The sequence below is a fragment of the Thunnus thynnus genome, chromosome 15, assembly GCF_963924715.1.
Source record: "Thunnus thynnus chromosome 15, fThuThy2.1, whole genome shotgun sequence".
Lineage (NCBI taxonomy): Eukaryota > Metazoa > Chordata > Actinopteri > Scombriformes > Scombridae > Thunnus > Thunnus thynnus.
This window is the reverse complement of record NC_089531.1, coordinates 8,306,246-8,327,026: the sequence shown is the minus strand read 5'-3', so window position 1 is coordinate 8,327,026 and position 20,781 is coordinate 8,306,246. Positions and strand designations below refer to the sequence as shown.

Genomic DNA, 20,781 nt, shown 5'->3' with positions numbered 1-20,781 from the left:
TGCTTCAATTAACATTGTCAAGTGTTTGTAACAGGTAGAAACAAGACCTTGTTTTTTTAAATCAAAAAAGTCCTAAATTTGTAAATCTGTTTGGTGCCATTTCAGCACATTAACACCAAAAGACTACATGAATGCAAATCATGAAAAGATAAATAAATTTGTGTTTATTACTTCCACATTTATTCCATAACCGTGGCAGGGTATCAGATTTTTAAAGTCAAAAGGCACATGAAGTCCAAGTGGAAGTCATCACATTTGTGATTGGCTGCCTATTGGTCTGCAGTCAATTTGCATATTTCAGGTTTACCCAATATAAAAAAGAATGTACAAAAGGATAGCAAAAAGTTGAGTTAAAATGGGAACACTCATTATTAAAAGTCTGTTTACTCAGATGACTTAAATATTTATAGTTGATCATTTTAGTCACGATGATGGACATTGATCACAGTGAGGTATTCTGCCCAATTCAGATAAATGTTACAGCAATTTTCATGTTTTGCACTGTTTCACTGCTAGTCTTTTGGTATTAATATGCTGAAGCAGGAAGACAGTAAATGCTGAGGCTCCTGCTGAACGAATGGTTCATTTTGAACAGATATTTTGGCAAATGTAGAAAATTGTTATTGTTGTATATCTTAAGCACCAAGGTGACAATCTCGATAAGATCACAAGTACAAAGCCAAGCCCAAAGTGAGCTGTCTTAATATTTCAGACAAAGTACGCTGGACACACTTTTTGTTCATATGGGGGGGGGGGGGGGGGGGCGGACAAAGAAAGCCAGGTATAACAGTTTCAGTGGAGGAGGCCAAACGAACCGATTCCTTGAAAAGACTGTAAACGCCCGTGGCCGCTCCTTCCGCTGAGCGGACCAATCAGCGGTGCCGGTGGCTCTCATTGTGCTGGAGAAAGAAGGACCCTTCTTTACGCAACCGTTGATCGCCATTTTGAGACGTTCGAGCTGCAGTACACAAGCGCAGGCGGCTGTTACGCAGCAAAGCTAGACCGTTTTTTGCTATTTTAATCATATTTTTCGGTAATTAAAGAATCAATGTCTCGATTTAACAATAATCGCGGCGGCCTTGGGATGAATCATTTTCAGCCACGCAGAGGAGGTGGACCCGGCGGCCCGATACGGGCTGGGTTGATGGGAAACCCAAATTTCAGGAATCATCCATTTCAGAACCAAAATCGCAGGGGAGGAAATAACTTTAATAGGCCTCCTCACCAGGGGGCTCAGACGACTCCCCAGAAGCCACCGCAGAACCAGGGATTACCAATCATCCCTCCGCCGACTCCCGGCCCGGCGCTCACAATGAAAGGCCCGATGCAGCAGCAGAAGCCGGCGCAGGATGAGAAACAGACACCGGCAAGCCCCGCGTCCCAGCCGAAGATCCAGTCACCACCGCCGAAACCAAACATGACCTCTCCCCAGCCTAACCAGGATAACAAGAACCAGAACCAGCAGCTTAAATCACCAGCAGGTAATACTAACGGACAACAGCAGAAGCCGCTTCCGAGCCCCAAGTCAGGGCCCCCGCAAGGCCAGAGGACAGGCCCACAACAAGGCCAGAAGACAGGTCCCCAACAAGGCCAGAGGACGGGTCCCCAACAAGGCCAGAAGACAGGTCCACAACAAGGCCAGAGGACAGGCCCGCAACAAGGCCAGAAGACAGGTCCGCAACAGGGCCACAGGACGGGACCACAGGGGACTCAAAACAAGTCCAAACAGGACCAGGAATCGGCCTCAAACGACAACGCAGACGGAAGCCAAACGAAGGTCTGTAGTATTACTTGTGACACATTTTCTGCCCAGATATGTGTCGACAGTCATTGATGTTAGCCAGCGTTAGTCACCTCGGCTATCCGCCATCTTGTGTATAACTCGTGCATTCGCAAAATTTGCATATAATAGTAAAATCTGATGAAACAAATGTAATGCAGTGTGTAGTATTTGGTGAGCGCCGATGTACAGCGGCTTTCCGCGTGTTTGTTAGTTGCCCGAAGATTTACCTCAAAATGTAGGTCAAGTTTTTTTTTCTTTTCCTGCCAGCACACGGAGCTGATGGGGGATGGGCGGGTTGGCCAGGGAGACGAAGGCATGAATGAACGCTAACGTTACCACAAAAAACTAGACATAACAAAAGTTCACACTTTCGTTTGCTTTTTCTCTTTTGTTCTTAAAGGGCCCCTGTGTGTTTTTGTCGTCTGAATCTAAATAAAATAATTTGGTTTGGCGTAGAAGTGAGATTTCAAATCCATATTGTTTGTTTATCAATAAAAACAGGAATTCAGGGCGACACTGTCCATGTTGCTGAAACCCGGGGAGAAGACGTACACACAGCGGTGTCGCCTGTTCATCGGCAACCTGCCCAACGACATCACGGAGGACGAGTTCAGGAAGCTGTTCGCAAAATATGGAGAGCCAAGCGAGGTCTTCATCAACAAAAGCAAAGGCTTCGGGTTCATCCGATTGGTAAGACTGTTTATCCAGTGTCGAGATGGACACGAGTATCATAGTTGTGGTGTTGGAGTAATAATTGCTACAGTAACTGAGGTTCAGTTTTACATCGACCGACTGAGATACTGCAGCTAATCAATAAATTAACCAAGTTAAAATAGTGAAATGCTGCTTACTTGGGATGAATGAATCCCTAAATATTTTTTGATTTCTTGCAGGAGTCTCGTGCACTCGCAGAGATAGCAAAGGCAGAGTTAGATGATACACCAATGAAAGGGAGACCCCTGCGTGTCCGATTTGCCACACACTCTGCAGCTCTGTCTGTGAAGAACCTGTCACCGTTTGTTTCTAACGAGCTCCTGGAAGAAGCTTTCTCACAGTTTGGAATGGTTGAAAGGGCCATCGTCATTGTAGATGACCGTGGGCGATCCACAGGCAGGGGCATTGTTGAGTTCGCTTCCAAACCCGCTGCCAGAAAGGCCCTGGATCGATGCAATGAGGGCGTTTTCCTGCTCACAGCGTAAGTTCAGATTTTGGAAGGCACACATTTGCATTGAACATCATCAGTTAGTACACCACCATAAAAGACGCTTTGCTTATTCCTCTTCCCTTTATGTGATCCCGTTCAGGTCACCCAGGCCAGTTATTGTGGAGCCTCTCGACCAGTTTGATGATGAAGATGGTCTTCCAGAGAAATTGGCACAGAAGAACCCCAGATATCAAGCGTAAGCACACCATTTTTTTCCCTTTTCCTTGTTTTGTAGCGTTCTGTTAAGTCGATGCAATGCTGTTAGATGAGATGTCTAATCATTAGATTGAAGACAGCTGATAAAGGGTGACCAGTTGTATTGACTCCCCTTTTCATCTTTATTGTGCAAATGGTTTTCTGAGCAGCAGATGGTGTAATGTGCAAGTGGGGGTTTTGCAGTGGTAGTGGGGGAGGTGGTTCAAGGTTTGCAGCTGTTAAAAATCAATCTGCTATGTGGAGTGGCAGATGTTAACCTGTGTGAGTCAAGGGGAGGAGTAAGAAAGTAGCCTTAAAAGACACCCCACTGACTAATGATAGACTGAAAACGGATTATCATACTGTTAAAAGAAATTGTGGTGTTTTCATTTGACATGGCCATTGCTACTACTACTTTATTTTTTAACCCTCGTGCAAATATGATCGCGCAAGCCTAACGTACTGTATACTTTGCTGATTTTGTCCATAGAGAGCGGGAGGAACCCCCTCGCTTTGCTCGTCCAGGCACTTTCGAATTCGAATACTCCAAGCGCTGGAAGTCGCTCGATGAAATGGAGAAACAGCAGAGGGACCAGGTGGAGAAGAACATGCGTGAGGCCCGCGAGAAGCTTGAGAGCGAGATGGAGGACGCTTACCACGAACACCAGGCCAACCTGCTCAGACAAGGTAAGCACTGTGGTATGCAGCTTTTTCTGTGGGAAGGATTTGGTGCATCTAATGTTGAAGATCCACAATTAAAACCGGTTTCGCGTTTCCTTGCAGATCTACTGAGGCGACAAGAAGAACTGAGGCGCATGGAGGAGTTGCACAGTCAGGAGATGCAAAAGAGGAAGGAAATGCAGATGAGGTATTTATGTTCAACAGAATTCTGTTTGGTTGTTGATTGAGAGAGATGTTGGTCACCATAACATCTTCTTATAAACACAATACTTGTTTTTTCCCCTGTCCATGGATGGTACCTTACAGCTGCTCTGTGTCTGACTTTTTTCTCCCCCTTTGTGAACAGACAAGAGGAAGAGCGTCGCAGGCGAGAGGAGGACATGCTTCGCAAGAGAGAAATGGAAGAACAGATGCGCCGCCAGCGTGAGGAGAACTACAGAATGGGCAACTTCATGGATGTGAGTTAAATAGGAACAAAACATATGCCATGCATGTAATGAAGTGAGTAAATGAGGTATTGATTATCATATGTTGTCTGGTTTAATGGTTATTGTCTGTTTTCTTATTACAGAGGGACAGAGAGATGAGAATGAGTTCCGGCGGAGGATTGGGAATGGGTGGTAAGTTATCTACTCTTTATTTAATTGAGATTATTTAATTTTTTAAGACCATGAAGATCACAAAGGAAAAAAATAAGGCACCAAGAGTGGGTTCCACTCAATGTAAATTAATGACTCTCAGTGATCATTTACTAAATATTAGAAACACTTGTCAGTATAACAAAATACAATTAAACAGCTCCACAAGCTATGGCCTCTAAACTGATCATAAAGTTAAATCAGCACCACTTTCAAACATCTTCAACAAAATTAACATTATAACTTTGATAAAGGTAGGATTTATTACAGGGCTGTAGTATCAGACTGCGTTACTTTTAGCTAAGTGGACCAAATGAACTGGCAAAGGAGTGTTTATTTCGAATACTGCACCCAGGTAGTTTCTCTGTTAAACAGTTGTTTGATTTCCTTTTTTAAATGTAATTGTAGTATTTCCTTTATAATTATACTAGGTAAGCCTTGCTGTCAATTGATGTGACTCAACTGATATTAGTATTTTGTCTTATATGTCAATTTAAAGTATGGGTACTTGACTTATTATGGTGTTCTGTTAGATATGCCCTTCGGTGGGTCCAACCAGAAGTTCCCTATGGGTGGACTGGGCTTTGAGGGACAACAGGGAATGGGACCATCTTCAGGAGGCTTGATGAACAACGAAATGGTAATGTATCCCACTTTGTGGAAGATCAGTAGTTGATGTACATTGTGTCTGGCTTTCCCTTTTGCTGGAAAGTCTCCCAGCTGATTTTAACCTTGAAGGCCAGGTGGCTAAGCAATGATTTGTGTTCTCAGCTGTCTCCGAGTGGCTTGCTGTTTGTTGACTGCGACAGATATGCTGCCTGCCTGATAGGATTTTTTTTCAATGGCAAGCCAAGCCCCCTCAGTTATATTCACCAGAGTTTACCGCTTCCAGCTAACAAACCATCAACCTGCACTAAATCATATATTGTTCACCAGTGTGCTCTCGACAGACTTCAGTGGCTCTACTCTCTCCTCACACATTTTGTGTAGTGGACTGCTATTGCAAGCCCTGTCTCATGTGAGCTGGACAGGCACTTTTTCTTGACTGGAAGCAGAATTTCACCAACCAGTGTTTTTATTCACTTTAACTGTTGACATTGTGCTTATGTACCCTTTTAAATCACTTTTCCATGCAGTGCGAGCAGTTTCAAGCATCATCCGTCATGAGAAGAAATCAAGCTGTATATGAACAGGCTGTATTTTTGGGTGGAAGTGTGAAATCCTGTGTAAAGCTCTTTTTTTGTGTAGGGATTTAGTCCATCTTCTGGACCAACTATTACCTTATCAAACTTTTTTTTTTGTATGTGTGCATTTATAGTCCATTTAGTGCAGGTTGATGGTCTAAGGCATTAAATCATGAACCAAAAATTCTGAAATTATAGATCACTGCAGGATTAATTGATGGGGGCAGGCACAGCCTTGTGACTTTGTGTTTAGGTGAATACTGGACTATGAAAGTTCTAATTTCATGTACAGCTGGAGATCTATGCCTCTGGCAGGCTTGTAGTCCCAGTGTTTGCTTGGTACAATTACAGTTGACAGAGTGGCTAGATGTGTGTTAACACTGTAGGTCCTCAATGAAAATAATTTTCGCAATACATTTTTATCAGGCTTTATTCTTAAATATGAAATTTAAATGGTATATGTTTGCTGTATATATTCTGACTTATTGAATTTTTGTATTTGAAATTGTTTGCGCGACACATTTGTAGCTTTTGATAAATCAACCAATTATGTTTACTCATGCAAATATTAGCTTGGCATTATTCAGTTTTTTGGGTTTAAAGCAGCATTTTCTCTTAAACTGATTTTTGGAATACTTACTTAGAAAATGTTTTTTTAGGTTTAAGCCTAATGGAAAAAAAATCTTGTTTGTTGTTGGCAATGCAACAGTCCACAAAGTTGCATTAAGTGTGCACGTTGATGCACTTAAGTTTTAAAGTCACACCTGAAAGTGAAGCTCAGTAAAAGTCTTAAAATTAATTTACAATAATTTAGTTGGCTGAGCAGGTTGATGTTGAGTATATCCAGTCTCAGACACAGTCATCATCTACATTTTATATTCTATTTCTATTGTTTCATTGTAGCCTTGTGTCGTAAATCAAAGCTGCTCTCCATTGTTGGATTTTTGTCCTTGAGACATTTACTCTTTCTCACGTAATTCTAGTTTGGCAAAACTTGCCGAATTAGCATATGAAGCACATTAGGGCTGCTCCCTAATAGTTGACCAAACATTAGTCGACGAGAAGAGTCTAGTCGACCAAGTTTTCATTGGTCGGTTGGTCAAAGGAGGAAAAAAAACCCATTCGGGAGCTGCGCCTTGTCAAAATTGTGAAAACCTGCTAGATGGACCATGTATGAAATGCTAGAGGGCTTTTAATTTAACACAGGAAGTGGTGACACTTAGCCAGTCAGGGACAGACTTTCGCGTTTACACGCCTGGTCCCTGCGGTTATTCGTTACTATGTCAGACAGGAAATCCAAAGTGTGGGATCATTTTGAGAGAGTAAAGGACAACCCCAAGAAGGTGACTTGCAAACATTCGCCTATCTTTCATCAACTTCAAACATGACCTATCATTTGAAACCCCCAAGTAACGTTAGCCAATTAGCATGGTCATTCTAACGTTAGATAGCCTAGATAAATAATATATATATTGACCTTAAATGTGCGACAATTGGTCGACTAATGACGAATAGTAATGACAACTAGTCAACCAGGAAAATCTTTAGTCGGGGGCAGCCCTAAAGTGCATATTGTTAACCAAATTGCTTCCTTGAAAAAGGTTGGAAAATGTGTGCTGAATGTCTTGTAATGTTGTTAATTTTGTTCTGCCCAAGTCTTTATTTCCACACATGTATTTGTAGTACAGTCCCTGTACTTCTAGATACTGGACATAATAGGAAACATAGTCCATTTAATCAAGTGCCATAAGGGGTTCTGTGTCATTTGGACCACAGATTGATAGACCATAATTTCTTTTCAGGAAACTTTTGAAGTTCATTTAATTCAGAGTTTGTAACACTGACACATTCCATATTTTTAACATTTTTCCAAATTTCTAAGGAAACATGAATCATAGATATATTTTGTAAATACCTCATTCATAAAGAGGTTCGGGCATTTATCTGTTGCCATAGTCAATGATCATAAAGAGGTAAATTTGGTTAGCATTTACAAATGCTAGACCTGATAATCAATAAGGACTAAAGCCTAATCTTGGCATGCACTGGAGAGACCGTACTAGGTAGGCACTGACTAACGAAAGCATTACCCTCTCTTCCTTTTCCGTATGTAACCTGTGGCACCTGTGGATCTTCATATTGGAACGAACGGTTTCTTCGGATGCGTCTCCTGCTGGTTTTGTTGTAAATCTGCTCAAAATATAAAAAACCTCTATTGCCATACCTATTTATACATCTCCATATGGACATGAACTTTGTGCTTGTGCACTGACGCCATCCCATTCCTAATTCCCCACCCTCCTATCTGCCTCCATGGGCAAATTGACCCCCATAGCGCAATGAGCGCTTCGCCCCAGGCGGTCCTAGGGGAATGGGTCCTGGTAACCCTGGGTACGGCAGGGTCCGCGAGGAGTTTGATGGTCCAACTAAGAAACCCCGTTTTTAAACGCTTCCCTTTGATGCTCTTAGCAGCACTATTTGTATAGAGTCTCCAAAACAAATATGTTGAGCTACATTTCTTGTATTTAAGTTTAAAATGTTGCTACGTTTTAGCCTGACAATTTTTTCTCTTTTTATTACAAAGTCAATATTTTCATTTATTTTGTATTGTCAGTAGTATGGAAAGATAGGTCACACTCGTGTGATCCGTTAGTTCTATTTAACCCCTGTATAATTTACTTTTCTAGATGTATTATGATCTGTGAGTCGTCGTGAAGTGATAACTGTAAAATTTTTCTCAACTTTCTATGGCTGTGTTTTGTGCCATACATTTGGAGTCAAAGCATGTATTATAATAAAGAAACATTGGTTCTATCAGGACAAACCTTTAACATTTATTCTTAAAAGCTGAATTGTTCAAAAACAACCAAAATCCAACAATTGGTTGTTCACACTCAGGAAAAGAATGTGGATAGATTTTCCACATTAGGTCTTAAAGGGTCTATGTGTTATCTCTGCCACAATCCTGACATCTTTTGTTCAGCTATGTGTTTAACAAAATCTAAAAACCAAGGCATTGCTCTGCCTCAAGCTATGTTCGCTAATGCTCCACCATCTCCTCCATTTTTCCATTTCCTTCCCTGTAAAAACCAAAATAAATACAAATGGGATAACTCGCAAATACCAGTTTCAATCAGGCAGTATTGTAAAACTGCTGTTGGTAGTGCTTTGTCAAAATTTGATATTTTGAGCAACATAGTAATTGGTGACATTGGTAATGTGAAATGACAGATTTTTAGCACCTTTTGTGATGTTGCACCCAGTACTTATGATTGCATTACAGGAGGTGGAAAGACTTATATATTCATAATACATAATATTGCAATTTCACACCACAGATGAAATGGAGCCCTATGGAGTTATTTTCCATATTTTACCGGGTTCATTTACTTGTTTCATTCACTGGTATCCAGTAACTCTTTTACAGTCATACTTCAGGAAAGCAGGAATACTACACATAGAACCTTTAAGAAAGCATGTGGTAGAGTGTGTGTGGTTGTGGGTAACCAAGCTGGGCACACACTTGTTTACGTACGATTACGTTCAACTAATATCACACATTTAGTCCACATTGTGTATGTCTGTGTGCATGCTTGGAGGCTGGAGTTACCGACTACGTTTACATGCAGTCTTAATATATAGCAACCATGATAATAAACCACGCTCACCCTTGTTGCACATTTAAAGCAGCAAGAGCTCTGCTATCCAAACAGGTTGCCACCTGAAGATTACATGCAGTGAAATCTGCATTCACATTAGAAGTGATTGCAATGTGCGTGCACTTTAATATCCTCTCACAAGCTACAAGTACATTGATATTGTAGTAGATGGACTAAGGGCATCGAAACAACAGTTCCTTGTAGTGTCTCTGCTTTTATGGAGCTGAATTACTTTTTTTTGTGTGTGATGAGATATTAATTGTAATGACGCAACCTAGTTGCTACTGGGCTACTTATTATGCCTTGATTACCTGGTTTGTGTTGGCCATTATCCTCCTGTTGGATAACAGGACATTATGCTTTTTAGTCTTAGGCAACTGATGCTTAGTAGTAGAGGAGTTGAGCAGAAACGCAATGGCCCATAACCTCATTTCCTTTAAATAGCTAATAAACATGAACAATAAACAATAGCTATGTTAGTTGGCATCCGTTACAAATCTGCATGTAAACGTAGTCATTTTCAGTTGTGAATTATTTCTGGGTACAACAAGTCTGTAGAGTTGGAAATGAATACCTAAGGAAGTCTTTACTGATGGAATTGAAGTAAATTTCCATGCTGTAGTTAAATATTCTGTTGGCATGAGTACGTCTGACTTAACATTACTGACAGAGGCCCATAGTGGTCAGTTTTAAAAGCATGATAAGCAGGAATTTAACCAAATATGTTTCTAATTTGTTAATGTATGTGGATGAAAATGTCAGACCAACATCTTTGTTTAGCTAAAAAACAAAAAACAACCAAGAAACAGACCTCTCCTCAGACGGATGTCAAAGTGACTTGTGCTCCTTTATGACTTTTCAGTAATATGTTGTGCGTACCTGACACAGATGTGATATAAGTCGGCAAACATAGCCGTATTAACAACCACAAGTGGTACCGCATTCAAGAAGACAAGAACATCACTCCACAGGAGATTCCAGTCTCAATTTTCATGGCATAGTCCTGGCTGACTTGTAACCAGTGAAAACTGCATGGAGATGACCTGCACTGCAGTGGAAGTTGTGGCTCATCTCTGCCGATGGTTTCCATTTTTGTTACTGACTGGTTAGTTTTCTTGGTTTAATAATGTATAAACCCTGCTTAACATTATGCAGTTGAATTTCTTTGTGTTGCTCAGATGCATTGTCTGGCTGGAGGCACATAACAGCCATATGTCTGAAACAATGTTTTCCTACGCGCCCTCTGTTTGTAACAGATGAGCCCTAGCGGGCTACTGCAGTGCTTTCATTTTGTTGATTCTCCCCATAATCTGGCTGAGATATGGGGGGGAGGGGAGGTCAACCTTTGACAACCAACACAACTTCTAAAACTGCCTCATATCATTATTGAAATATATTCAGCAGTACCTTTCTGCATTTCAGGAGATGTGCTTATCTGCAGTTGCATTAATATGATCTGTGGCAAAATTACAAGAAGGACCAACTATCAAAAGAAAACAGAACATTTAACAACCATATTAAACACACACATCATGGCTGTCTTCTACCCAGGAACTTGATGCTTGGAATTAAGTACCTTAAGTAACATTTCCAAACCTGTTTTGAATTTTGATTGGGGGATTTTGACATTTGGATCACAGATTGTGATCTGTGACTCTGCAAAAATGATAAGATGCCTGTTAAATAATGAGTCACATTTTTAATTTTAACATTTTAAATTGGTATCATACGACAGGAAAAAAAAGCTCAAAACCCTAACTGTTGATGTCACTTAATGATGGCATTTGAAATTCATATTTTTGCTCTGGCCCCACCCCAATGGAGGCATCTTTGGCATCAAAACTTTGGAAACCTTCCCTTCATTCACTGTCTTGCCTCAGCAAGTATTTTCAGAGTTGTGTGGTAGGTGGAGACGGGCTGAAACCATGAGTGTAAGTAATCTTATATAAATTACAACTTTAACTTAACTGTCATAAATCTTGACTAGTATACTTGTTGCACTTTACTGCATTTATGTTAAGGAAATGGAAAATATGCTTGATAAATGAAGCAAATCCAGTTGTAGTCCACAGTGTTCATTTTCCTGAAGAACTGGCTTGATTCTGACATCATGTGGACTATTGGTGGTGTATTGACATTTTTTGTCCTCAGATTAGCAACATACATCAGTGTACTTTCTGACTTCTTTTTTTTTCCTCACACAACATTCTTTTTCACATTGTCAAGATGAATGATGAGTGGCTTTCCAGCTTACCTTTGGAGTCACATACGTATTCTTTTCTAAACAGTTGTAGTCCAATGTTGGACAGCATTTTGGATATCAATTGGATTCTCTATCCCATGATATTTTCTTTTGTCTAATAGCATTTGAAAAACAATGGGAATACATTGGAGTTAAGACCTCAAGACAAATTACATATTCAAGTACTTACAGTGTTACTTTTGTGTACAGAGAGAGATTTCACTCTGTATGGCTTTAAATTTAAAAGGGTATTAAAGAATTTTTGCTTAGTCATAACAATTACCCAGTAAAATTTCCTGGTTTATGTAGCTTTTGAGAATCCCGCACAGCTGACATCACTGCAAAATAGAGGATTTCATCCACTTCGATGAATTTGGTAATGTTATTAGATATCATGGAGTGTTTATCTGAAATGTTACGTGTGTTTGTGTTATGTACATTTTTTCTTTAACAGGTTTGACCAGCTTTAAAGATTATGGACTATGGAAGGAATTTGTTGCTGTATAGCAAGGACTCAAGAATGCTTGTGCAAAGAGACCTAAACACTGGACTTGAGTCCTAAGTTAGTAACATTCAGCTGGCACTGTGCAAAAGCTTACAAAGGAACCATAAAAAGGTTTGGAAAAAGGCCGCCATTTGTCGTCAACATATATTTAACATGAGTTGGTGTACTACGGATAGGAAGTTGGTGCATAATGCTGATTTAGCCATGTTCGTCAAGCATGACAAGTTCCTATGAAACCTGTAGATAAACTATCACACTGGTAAACCTTCAATATTTTATGAAGACAAGAGCATAGCTGACTTTTTTTGAATTTTCAACTTAATGGATTTTGTAGAAATCTTTCATATAATTTGGTAATATAAATGCAGATCCCCGAATGTTTCATTAGGTGGCACTTGCATATCCAATGCCCATTTGTAGAAAATAGAAATGATATTTGGCTCTTGTGGCTAAAAGTCAAGTGGTGGGGATCAGTGAATTTTATTATTTTCTTGATTATCATACTGCAGTCATCAATTTCACTAATAACTGATTTACCTAATATTGAAAGGCATACAGTAGTTGCAAAACTTGTGGGAATAGACTGTGTAAAGAAGGCCCATTGTAGTCTACAGAACCAGGTCTGTGTCGGTGTCAAGTGCCAAATTTCTTCTGGCACCTGTTTACAACCGCTGAATTTGTGGAACACTGCCTGTGTATTTATTTTTCAGATCTCCATCTAAAGCTAACTATTCATGGAACAGCTGACTGGGGATCTGTATATACCTTGGCCAAGATCACCCTTGAGGGTTATTCCAGATTTGCTTTATTCCTGGAAGAGTCTTCTCTCACTTTATCAAGATGGACAAGAAATTTCTAGCTTGACCACTCTTTATGTAGTGCTCTTTTGTAAACAGCAAGAGGCTGACTTTTTGGACAACACTTGGATTTTCTAATTAAAATGTATCCCCTTGAAGTCACATAGCAAATTGAAAATAAGAGGGAAAAGGTAAATACCCGCCAACACTTGAGTAAGATATTCAAGTATATTTTTTGTACCTTGACGGTAAAAATCAAAAGGTGAATAAAGATCTCGCAAAGCTTTAATTACTTATGTAACGTACCATTGGTGTAAAGTAAGTTGATGTGGAATTTGAAATTAGGCAATGTATTACTAAATAATATCAGGTTAATTTAGGGTTTGCTAGTGTAAAAACAATGTCATCGATTTTCCTTCTGCAAGCAGCATCTGAACATCCTGCAAATCAGTACTTGAAATACTCTGGATTTTGTAATACAATTGGACCTGCGTTTAAATTTGAAAACTTGTAATGTTATGTCTGTGTGTTGGTGTTGTGTACAATTTGTTTTCTTTAACAGGTTTGACCATCTTTAAAGGTGTTGGACTATGAGAAGGAACTTTCCATACCAAGAAATTCAAAGTCATTGGTAACCACAGATTTAGCAATTTAAACATTCAGCTGAAGATACGTTTAGCTTCTGTTGGAGTGGAGAAGCAGTCGCTTTCGAGGACCAAATAATTTTGAAAACCTTGGATTCATTATTGATGATGATAGGTGGTTGCTCTGTAGCTTCTGTTTGAAAGTTGGAAGATGGACATGTTAACATTTGGCCATTCTTCTGGCACAAGTAGAAGTGATTGAACTCACTGTGTTGAGCACACTCAACATACTGCATGGTAGCTTTATTCCAAAGGTTTGGAACAGGCATTTCCCCTGTTGCTAACACATTGCAAGCACATGACTCTGCATTATTTAAGTAAAAGAAATCATATCGTAAACAGTAACGCTCTTAAATAGAATTTCATAAGATCTGTTTAAAAGTATGGTCAAGTGCACTTCACATATTACACAGTAACAATATTGCGGAGGTTTGGAACAGGGATATCCCCTATTTCCAACACATTTTGAAAAAGAAAAATCAAATCGTTGATGCAGACATTCTTTAAGAGAAGTTCTTTGTCAAAATTTGTTTAATGGTGGCGCCTAGCATACTTTTTTTTACCAATATATTTATTGGATTTTCTTTTTTTCATATATTTCTTTATATAAGACAAGCAATAATAAAACAAAACAGCTCAGTTCCCAAACATGTACAGGAAATGGCCTATATTGCAGGTAAGTCACAGAGTTCAGGTTCAGGAGACTCCTTGTAAAATAACGGAAGAAAAATCAGGTCCAAGATAATTCAGATAGGGCTGCTAGAACTTATCTGTTTTGTTGTGTAGAATACTTATAAGATATTCCAAAGGAACCAGCTCAAATAAAACTTCACACTAGCCCTTAATAGAAGGGCCCTAATCATTAGTCCACTGTAATTTTTTTTAAGCAGCAAAAGTAAGAATGTTATAACCTTTTGCTAGCTACAGTAGTTATATTTCCACTTGGGAAGCCCAAAATCAATGACACTGGATCCATTTCTAAGCCTTTGTCAAATACCTTTTCCATTTCACTCAATTGAAAAGGTCTCGCCTAGCACACTTAATTTGATTACAAAATAACTACTGTGTATTAATGAAGTTCGGAACAGGGATGTCCCCTGTTTTCCAATACATTTTGATTTTGTCATTGGAATAAAAATGGCAACCACCTTGAACGCTCACATTCATAATAGAATTTCTTAGTTAGTATTTGTTTAAATGTAACGTCAAGCACAGTTAACAAACCACTCAACAATATTACAGAGGTTCAGAACATGGAAGTCCCCTATTTACCCAACACATTTTGACTTTATTGGAATAAAAATGGCATCCAGCTTGGACATTTAAATTCGTAAATAGAACTTCTTTGTCAGATTTTTTTAAAAGTATAATGAAGCGCACCGAACATACTACTAAAAAACAATATTATAGAGGTTTGGAACAGGGATGTCCCCTATTGCCAACACATTTTGACTTTGCCTTATTAGCAGAAGAGTGGAAATCAAAGCTTTGACACTGACATAAAGAGAATTTCCAAGTCGAGATTTGTTCAAAGGTAGCCTCATGGCATTTATTAACCCTGCACCACAACCTCACCCCAACAATATTGTTTCTCTTTTGTGAAAAATTCTTGATGGAAAAACTACACTACTAGACCTCGCCTCCTCTATTCACCAAACTACCTGAGGCAGGAAGTCCCATGAAGTCTGTAACCTTGCGTTTGGGGAAAAAAAGAGTGGCGTGTTGTGCTGTGTGATTGTGTGTGTTTCATGTCTTTGGGAAAATGAGAGGTGTGTTAGCTGCTGTCAGCCAGCTTGTCAAAGACAGGCTGCCCCAGTCCACAATAGAGGCTCTTCTCTGCAATTGGGTTACATTGACGATGAGTAGTTCTGCAGAAGTCAGTGGACAGTAAAGCCTGGACTTGTTTGCACTGCAGCCAGAGGTATGCTTACACAGATCAGCTGAACAAGTAAGGTAAGTGTCCCATCCATGTTTATAATACAAGATGCACAGTTCTCCCATATCTTAACTCTTCTCTCTGTCCTCTCAAACCATGTCACTGCTCAAGGTGACATTTACAGGGCTTCTGGCATCACACTTTTAAAGAATGGCATCACAGTGCAGATCTTTGTTCCTCTACCCTTTTTGTGTGTGGGTGTGGCAAAGCATTATAGCCCGTGCAGTGTGTGTGTGTGTGGTTGTAGTACTTGGCTTCTATGTATGTATGCATGAAACAAACTATGTATGGACGGCTGAGTCACTGGTTCAACACTACAGTTTCCAACCACCGATGTGTGGAATATAGTGCTGAAACCTGACACGAAATGTTTTACAAGCAAATAATGGACTCAGAAGTGTATCTGGGTTCAAATTTTTTGGAATCGCTTAAAGTACAAAAGCAAAATTTTCTTTAGGAAGTTTAAATTTTGAACCAATGGTCATTACTGTCTTCCTCTTTAGGTATTTCAGTAGTTTTTTCCATTCATGCTCTGCTGATTTCTGTGATGGTTTTTGCTTTTGGAACCTTTTGTTATATTTGAAAAGTGATCTGCAGTGCAAAAAGGCAGGTTGTGTGCAACAATGACGCCCAGCTCATGTGACAGCAGTTTCTACTTAAAAGCTATAAGGAAGCTCTTTGGTTTTCTCTTCTTTGTGTCTATCTTACGTCTTAAACTGTCAACTTTCTCTTTAAGCAATGGTGCAGAGCACAAAATTCTCAGTTATTGTAGTTTTTTCATGTTTCATATTCATATATTTACCATATTTTACACATTTATTACTTTAAGCCACATTTTGAAGATTTTGTCATCTCCAGAAACACTATATTTTGAAAAGTATGATCTACAAATGGTCACCTCAAACCAATTTGTCCCGAATTAGTAAACTAACAAAAAAAACTAAGAGCACAGTAGTCAAGAATTTACTGAAGCAGTTAAACATTTAATTCTGATTAACTATGCAAAATTTGTATTAGTTGGTAGTTTTGTTTACAGTAGTTGCACCGTCTGTTATCATTATTCCTGACCTTCTTCTTCTCTGGCTGAACAATGTCTTTACTATGAACATGAATTTATGGTATTGGGTTGGGGTGTCTTTGCAGTTCGGAAGTGAAGTGTGTCTCATACTATCTGGGTTGTTCTGGGTGGGATTGTAGAAAATAATTTTAAAAAACATGTTAATAGTCACATGTGCCACGCATTGTGCCTGTACCTTAATCTTTGCTCCACAACCTTTGACTTTTGTGCGTTTTGTGTAGACGGGGTTTGGGGTGGATTTCATCTTTCTGTTTACAAATGCAAATATTTCAACTCAAACGGATGATAATTGGTTTCCTCAGTTCATGAACTAGATTTTCATGTATTTGGAGCTCAAATTCATAGATATATTTGATAGGGCTGTTGGTGTTTGATTGGAGAGTCTCACTATACTTTACATACAACATCTGTCTCTTCAGTTAAGAGCTGTAAACTTTATTTGCTTGGCACCTTGCAAATTGTCTACACTCTGCACTTAATTTTTAAACCAGAGTCAAATGTAACAGATAAAGCAGCTATTTAAAATGAAAAATACTGATTATGTATTAAAATCTGCTAAACCCTTGTAACAGTCTCAGTTTAGTAGTTGGTTACAGAGTTTTGATCACCGCCTCACAAACAGCCACAGATCTCAACACTTCACTGGTAACTTGTAGACTCCTCAAACTGAACAGACATTGAAATTACAGTTTTCTTTTGTTCATAACACTGAAGAGGTTTGTAGAGCAGATGTATAATGTGACACGTATGTACCAGAGAAAATAAATGTATGAACTTTGAAATGCTGCTTACTTCATATCTTAAAGTTTTGCAGTAGTGCTCACCTGAACAGTTTGTCAGTGATGGGTTTACTACACTCAGTGCTTCAGTTATGAGCTGAAAACAGCACTTGCTTTCCTTTCCCCTCTCCTCTTGGTGCTCCGTACCTCTTACTGCTCATATTTTGTCGTTCTGCCTGTTTCACTTGAATGCCATATCATGCCAGTGACCAGCCAGCCATTTTGAAAAAGTACAGTACATCATGACTGTGGCATTTTTCCTTCTGTTGCTTGTATGTAGAGTTGTCTTGTAGCTGTAAAGGACCGTGGTACCTGGAGTTTATGGTTCTCACAAGCTCTGACAAGCCTTGTTCAAGAGGAAACTACACTGTTCAGCCAACACAATGAATCGAGCCTTCGAGGCTGTCGAGATGTATCTGTCTGCACTGTGATCCATTTTCTAAGTCCTCAGTCCTGATTGGCTAAACTCTTCTACGTCCCGTCTCAGAGTGTGATGCCAGAATTACCCTTGTGGCCTCTGACGGCCTCGTCTAAATAAAAGGGCTCTGCCCAAAGTCTGCAAGACTGACACAGCAAATGACCAAGTCTACCTCTGTACAAGGTTACTCACCTGTTATGGAACAGCTCCAGCTCTGTTTGGGGTTTTGCAGCAACACCCCTGATGTGTCAGTACGAAGTCAAGCTCACATGGCTTTGTAACAGAATTACATTCCCCGAGGATTGCATCAGTGATGAACGTCGTCGTCATTAATTTGTCTCGTCCCCCCTGCAGTTTCTGAACAAATGAACCAGTTTGCTGAGATGCCTTTTTCTAAAACTCTACCTGTATATGAACTTTGTCACACAACTCATACTACATATTTGTACTTCTCCTCACAATGACATACACATTAACAGTTGTGTACTTGTAATGCATGTTCATATCATAACCTCTATTTGAAACGTGTTTGGTTTTCTTTTAATCTCTAGTTGGTCACTGCTCACACACACACAACACACACATACAGTACATATAGAAGCACAGGTTGTCATTTTGTCTTTTAAGGATGGCAACTTCAAATCAGTAATGTCTGAGTGATGCTGACCAGTTCACTGTCAGGCTCTCATTGTTTGTCTCTCGCCACAGGAGCCTCGACCAGTCGAAGGAGGCTGAGAGTCCACACCGTTAACCCCACGGTAAGGTTTCAGGAGGACCCGGTATTTTTTATATAAACTGTTCTTTTAAAGCCTCTACTAACTCATGGGCCTGATTAGACCTATAGTCAGGACTCTGTGAGCCTGTGTAGTCTGTCCTTGATATTTATCTCAATTTCCTGTTCACTAGCTTTTAAAAGATCTCCTTCAAATGTGCTTTGGCCAAAGTGATGAGGCCAAAATCCACAGTGTCCACAGCCATTTTGTGCAAAAATGCATTTAAAGTTAATCTGAAGCTCACAGCGTGTAAAATGTTCAGACCCCTTTTCACGGTTTTATGTTGCAGCCTTATCCTTAAATCATTTAAATTCATTTTTCCCCTCATCAATCTACATTCAATATCCCATAATGACAACGCGAAAAGAGAAATGTCATTATGGGAACAAAATGTTTGATTTCTATACTAGTCAGAAAATCATAATTCCAGTAGTTGATATGACATGAACATGACATAACCAATCATGATAATAGAAAACACCTGTGGAGGTTTGCAGGGCCTTTAAAAAATACAAAATCTTGTCTCACTATTTTAAAGAAACACATTTCATGTTCGTTCGGTGTAGCTAGATAACCATCTGTCCTTTCTCTTTTTCTTCCTGTTTTGTAGGTAAATGAAGACTGATATCTGATAAAATGCCAGAGCTGCAGGAGACCGAGCCACCGCACTGTGGTGACGCCAGGATGACCTCCATGTTAGTTCCTCTTCATCATTCAGACACAGTTGTGAAATATATCTGTCATAAAAATAGTTTGTCACATTAACAGTAAAGAAATGTAGAAACTATTGGAAATGTCTTGTATTAAATAGGTTGTGACATATGTTGTATTTCAGACTACAGTTTGACTAGAATAATAGGATTTTAAAGGTGCAGTGTGTAGAATTTAGTGGCATCTAGCAGAACAGACTTGGCAGAAATGGAATATAATATTCATGAGTATGTTTTTAATTAGTGTATAATCACCTGAAAATAAGAATCATTGTGTTTTCACTATCTTAGAATGAGCCCTTTATATCTACAGAGGGAGCAGGGCCTCTTCTACGGAGGCCATCATGTTTCTACAGTAGCCCAAAATGGACAAACAAACAAACACTGGCTCTAGAGAGCGCCCTTTGCATGTTTCATGGCCACTGTAGGTTCTTCTACATGCTTAGAAGGGGAGGGTGAGGGGAGGGGTATCGAGTTGACTGCAATCTGCACCTCACCACTAGTTGCCACTAAATCCTACACACTGGTCCTTTAAATAATCTCCAATAAATAAATTAATCTATTCTGCTTTTTCTTTTGCAGAGCTGCAGGTTGTGATGCAGTAACAGGAGGCAACCAACAGAGGACAAACAGTTTGCAGTCCAGAGGATGGATGCACTTTTCTTACTTTGAAGTTTCTAAATAAAAAATATAAACCTGAGTTGTTTTGTTTGTATTTTTTTCATGCCTGCTGCTGATGATCACCTCCTTTGTGTAATTATGAGCAAAGTGTCATTGAGAACCAGAAGGGAAACAAAAGAACATACAGACACAAAAACATGAAGAAAATATTTGCCTTTTACACATTTATTGATAATCCTCTCCTTAGTGCAACTGATCAGTTGATTAATCACCAACCCAGTCTGCCCGCCTGCTGCCTCGCCTCGGTGCCTCTGCTCCGATCCTCCGATGCTCCCTGAGGCCAGTCCAGTTACAATTAAGAGTAAAGGTGCAATGTTTCTAGATCACACTTGTATCCTGCGGGTTGGCTGTCAACCTTGGAGGAGATCCAGCTCAGAGGGAGCAAGATGATCCGGAGGAGTCTGAAGGCACGAGCCGACCGAGGGAGGCTGAATGTGTGTCAGGTTTGCGTTGTCTGACCTGAGCTGCATCCTGGCACTGAAACACTGACTGTAAACAGGCTGTTAGCAGGTAGAGAGGTGAGAAAGGAAACAGCAGAAGGGAGAAACAATGAAATCAGATGCTTCGAGACAGGACCTCAGAGGTTAATGAATGGTTTGTGAATTATTTGTACGTTACGCTACAGCCTTCAGTCTCCACATCTCAACCTAATTGAAAACTTTTGAGCTTTACTCCTCCAGTACAGCATCAAACTACTGAGCTTTAAAGCTGTTCTGGAAGCCTGACAACTGTTTTTAGTGCAAAAGATTGATTTTTTTCTATAGAAGGTAATCATAAAACATGCTTTTAGATTACTTTACAGAGGATAAGTCTGTGTAAACCAAACAAAATCCAGTGTGTATAAGTGACACAGTAGCATGTTGGAAACATAAAA

At 39.6% G+C, this 20,781-nt stretch overlaps 1 protein-coding gene across 2 annotated transcripts; it reads left to right on the top strand.

Annotated features, from left to right (window-relative positions):
* The first annotated feature begins 923 nt into the window (after positions 1-923).
* sfpq (splicing factor proline/glutamine-rich) lies at positions 924-19,926 on the top strand. Of its 2 annotated transcripts, none has more exons than XM_067612255.1 (12): positions 924-1,777; positions 2,285-2,473; positions 2,677-2,978; positions 3,088-3,183; positions 3,673-3,869; positions 3,966-4,050; positions 4,210-4,321; positions 4,435-4,483; positions 5,035-5,141; positions 18,452-18,501; positions 19,127-19,211; positions 19,809-19,926. In XM_067612255.1, the coding sequence occupies exons 1-10, from the start codon at positions 1,049-1,051 to the stop codon at positions 18,476-18,478; spliced, it is 1,893 nt and encodes a 630-aa protein (XP_067468356.1). In that variant the 5' UTR covers positions 924-1,048; the 3' UTR covers positions 18,479-18,501; positions 19,127-19,211; positions 19,809-19,926. The 2 variants fall into 2 exon arrangements, with proteins under 2 accessions (XP_067468356.1, XP_067468354.1); XM_067612253.1 differs by having other exon boundaries at positions 8,021-18,501.
* The last annotated feature ends 855 nt before the right edge of the window (positions 19,927-20,781 follow it).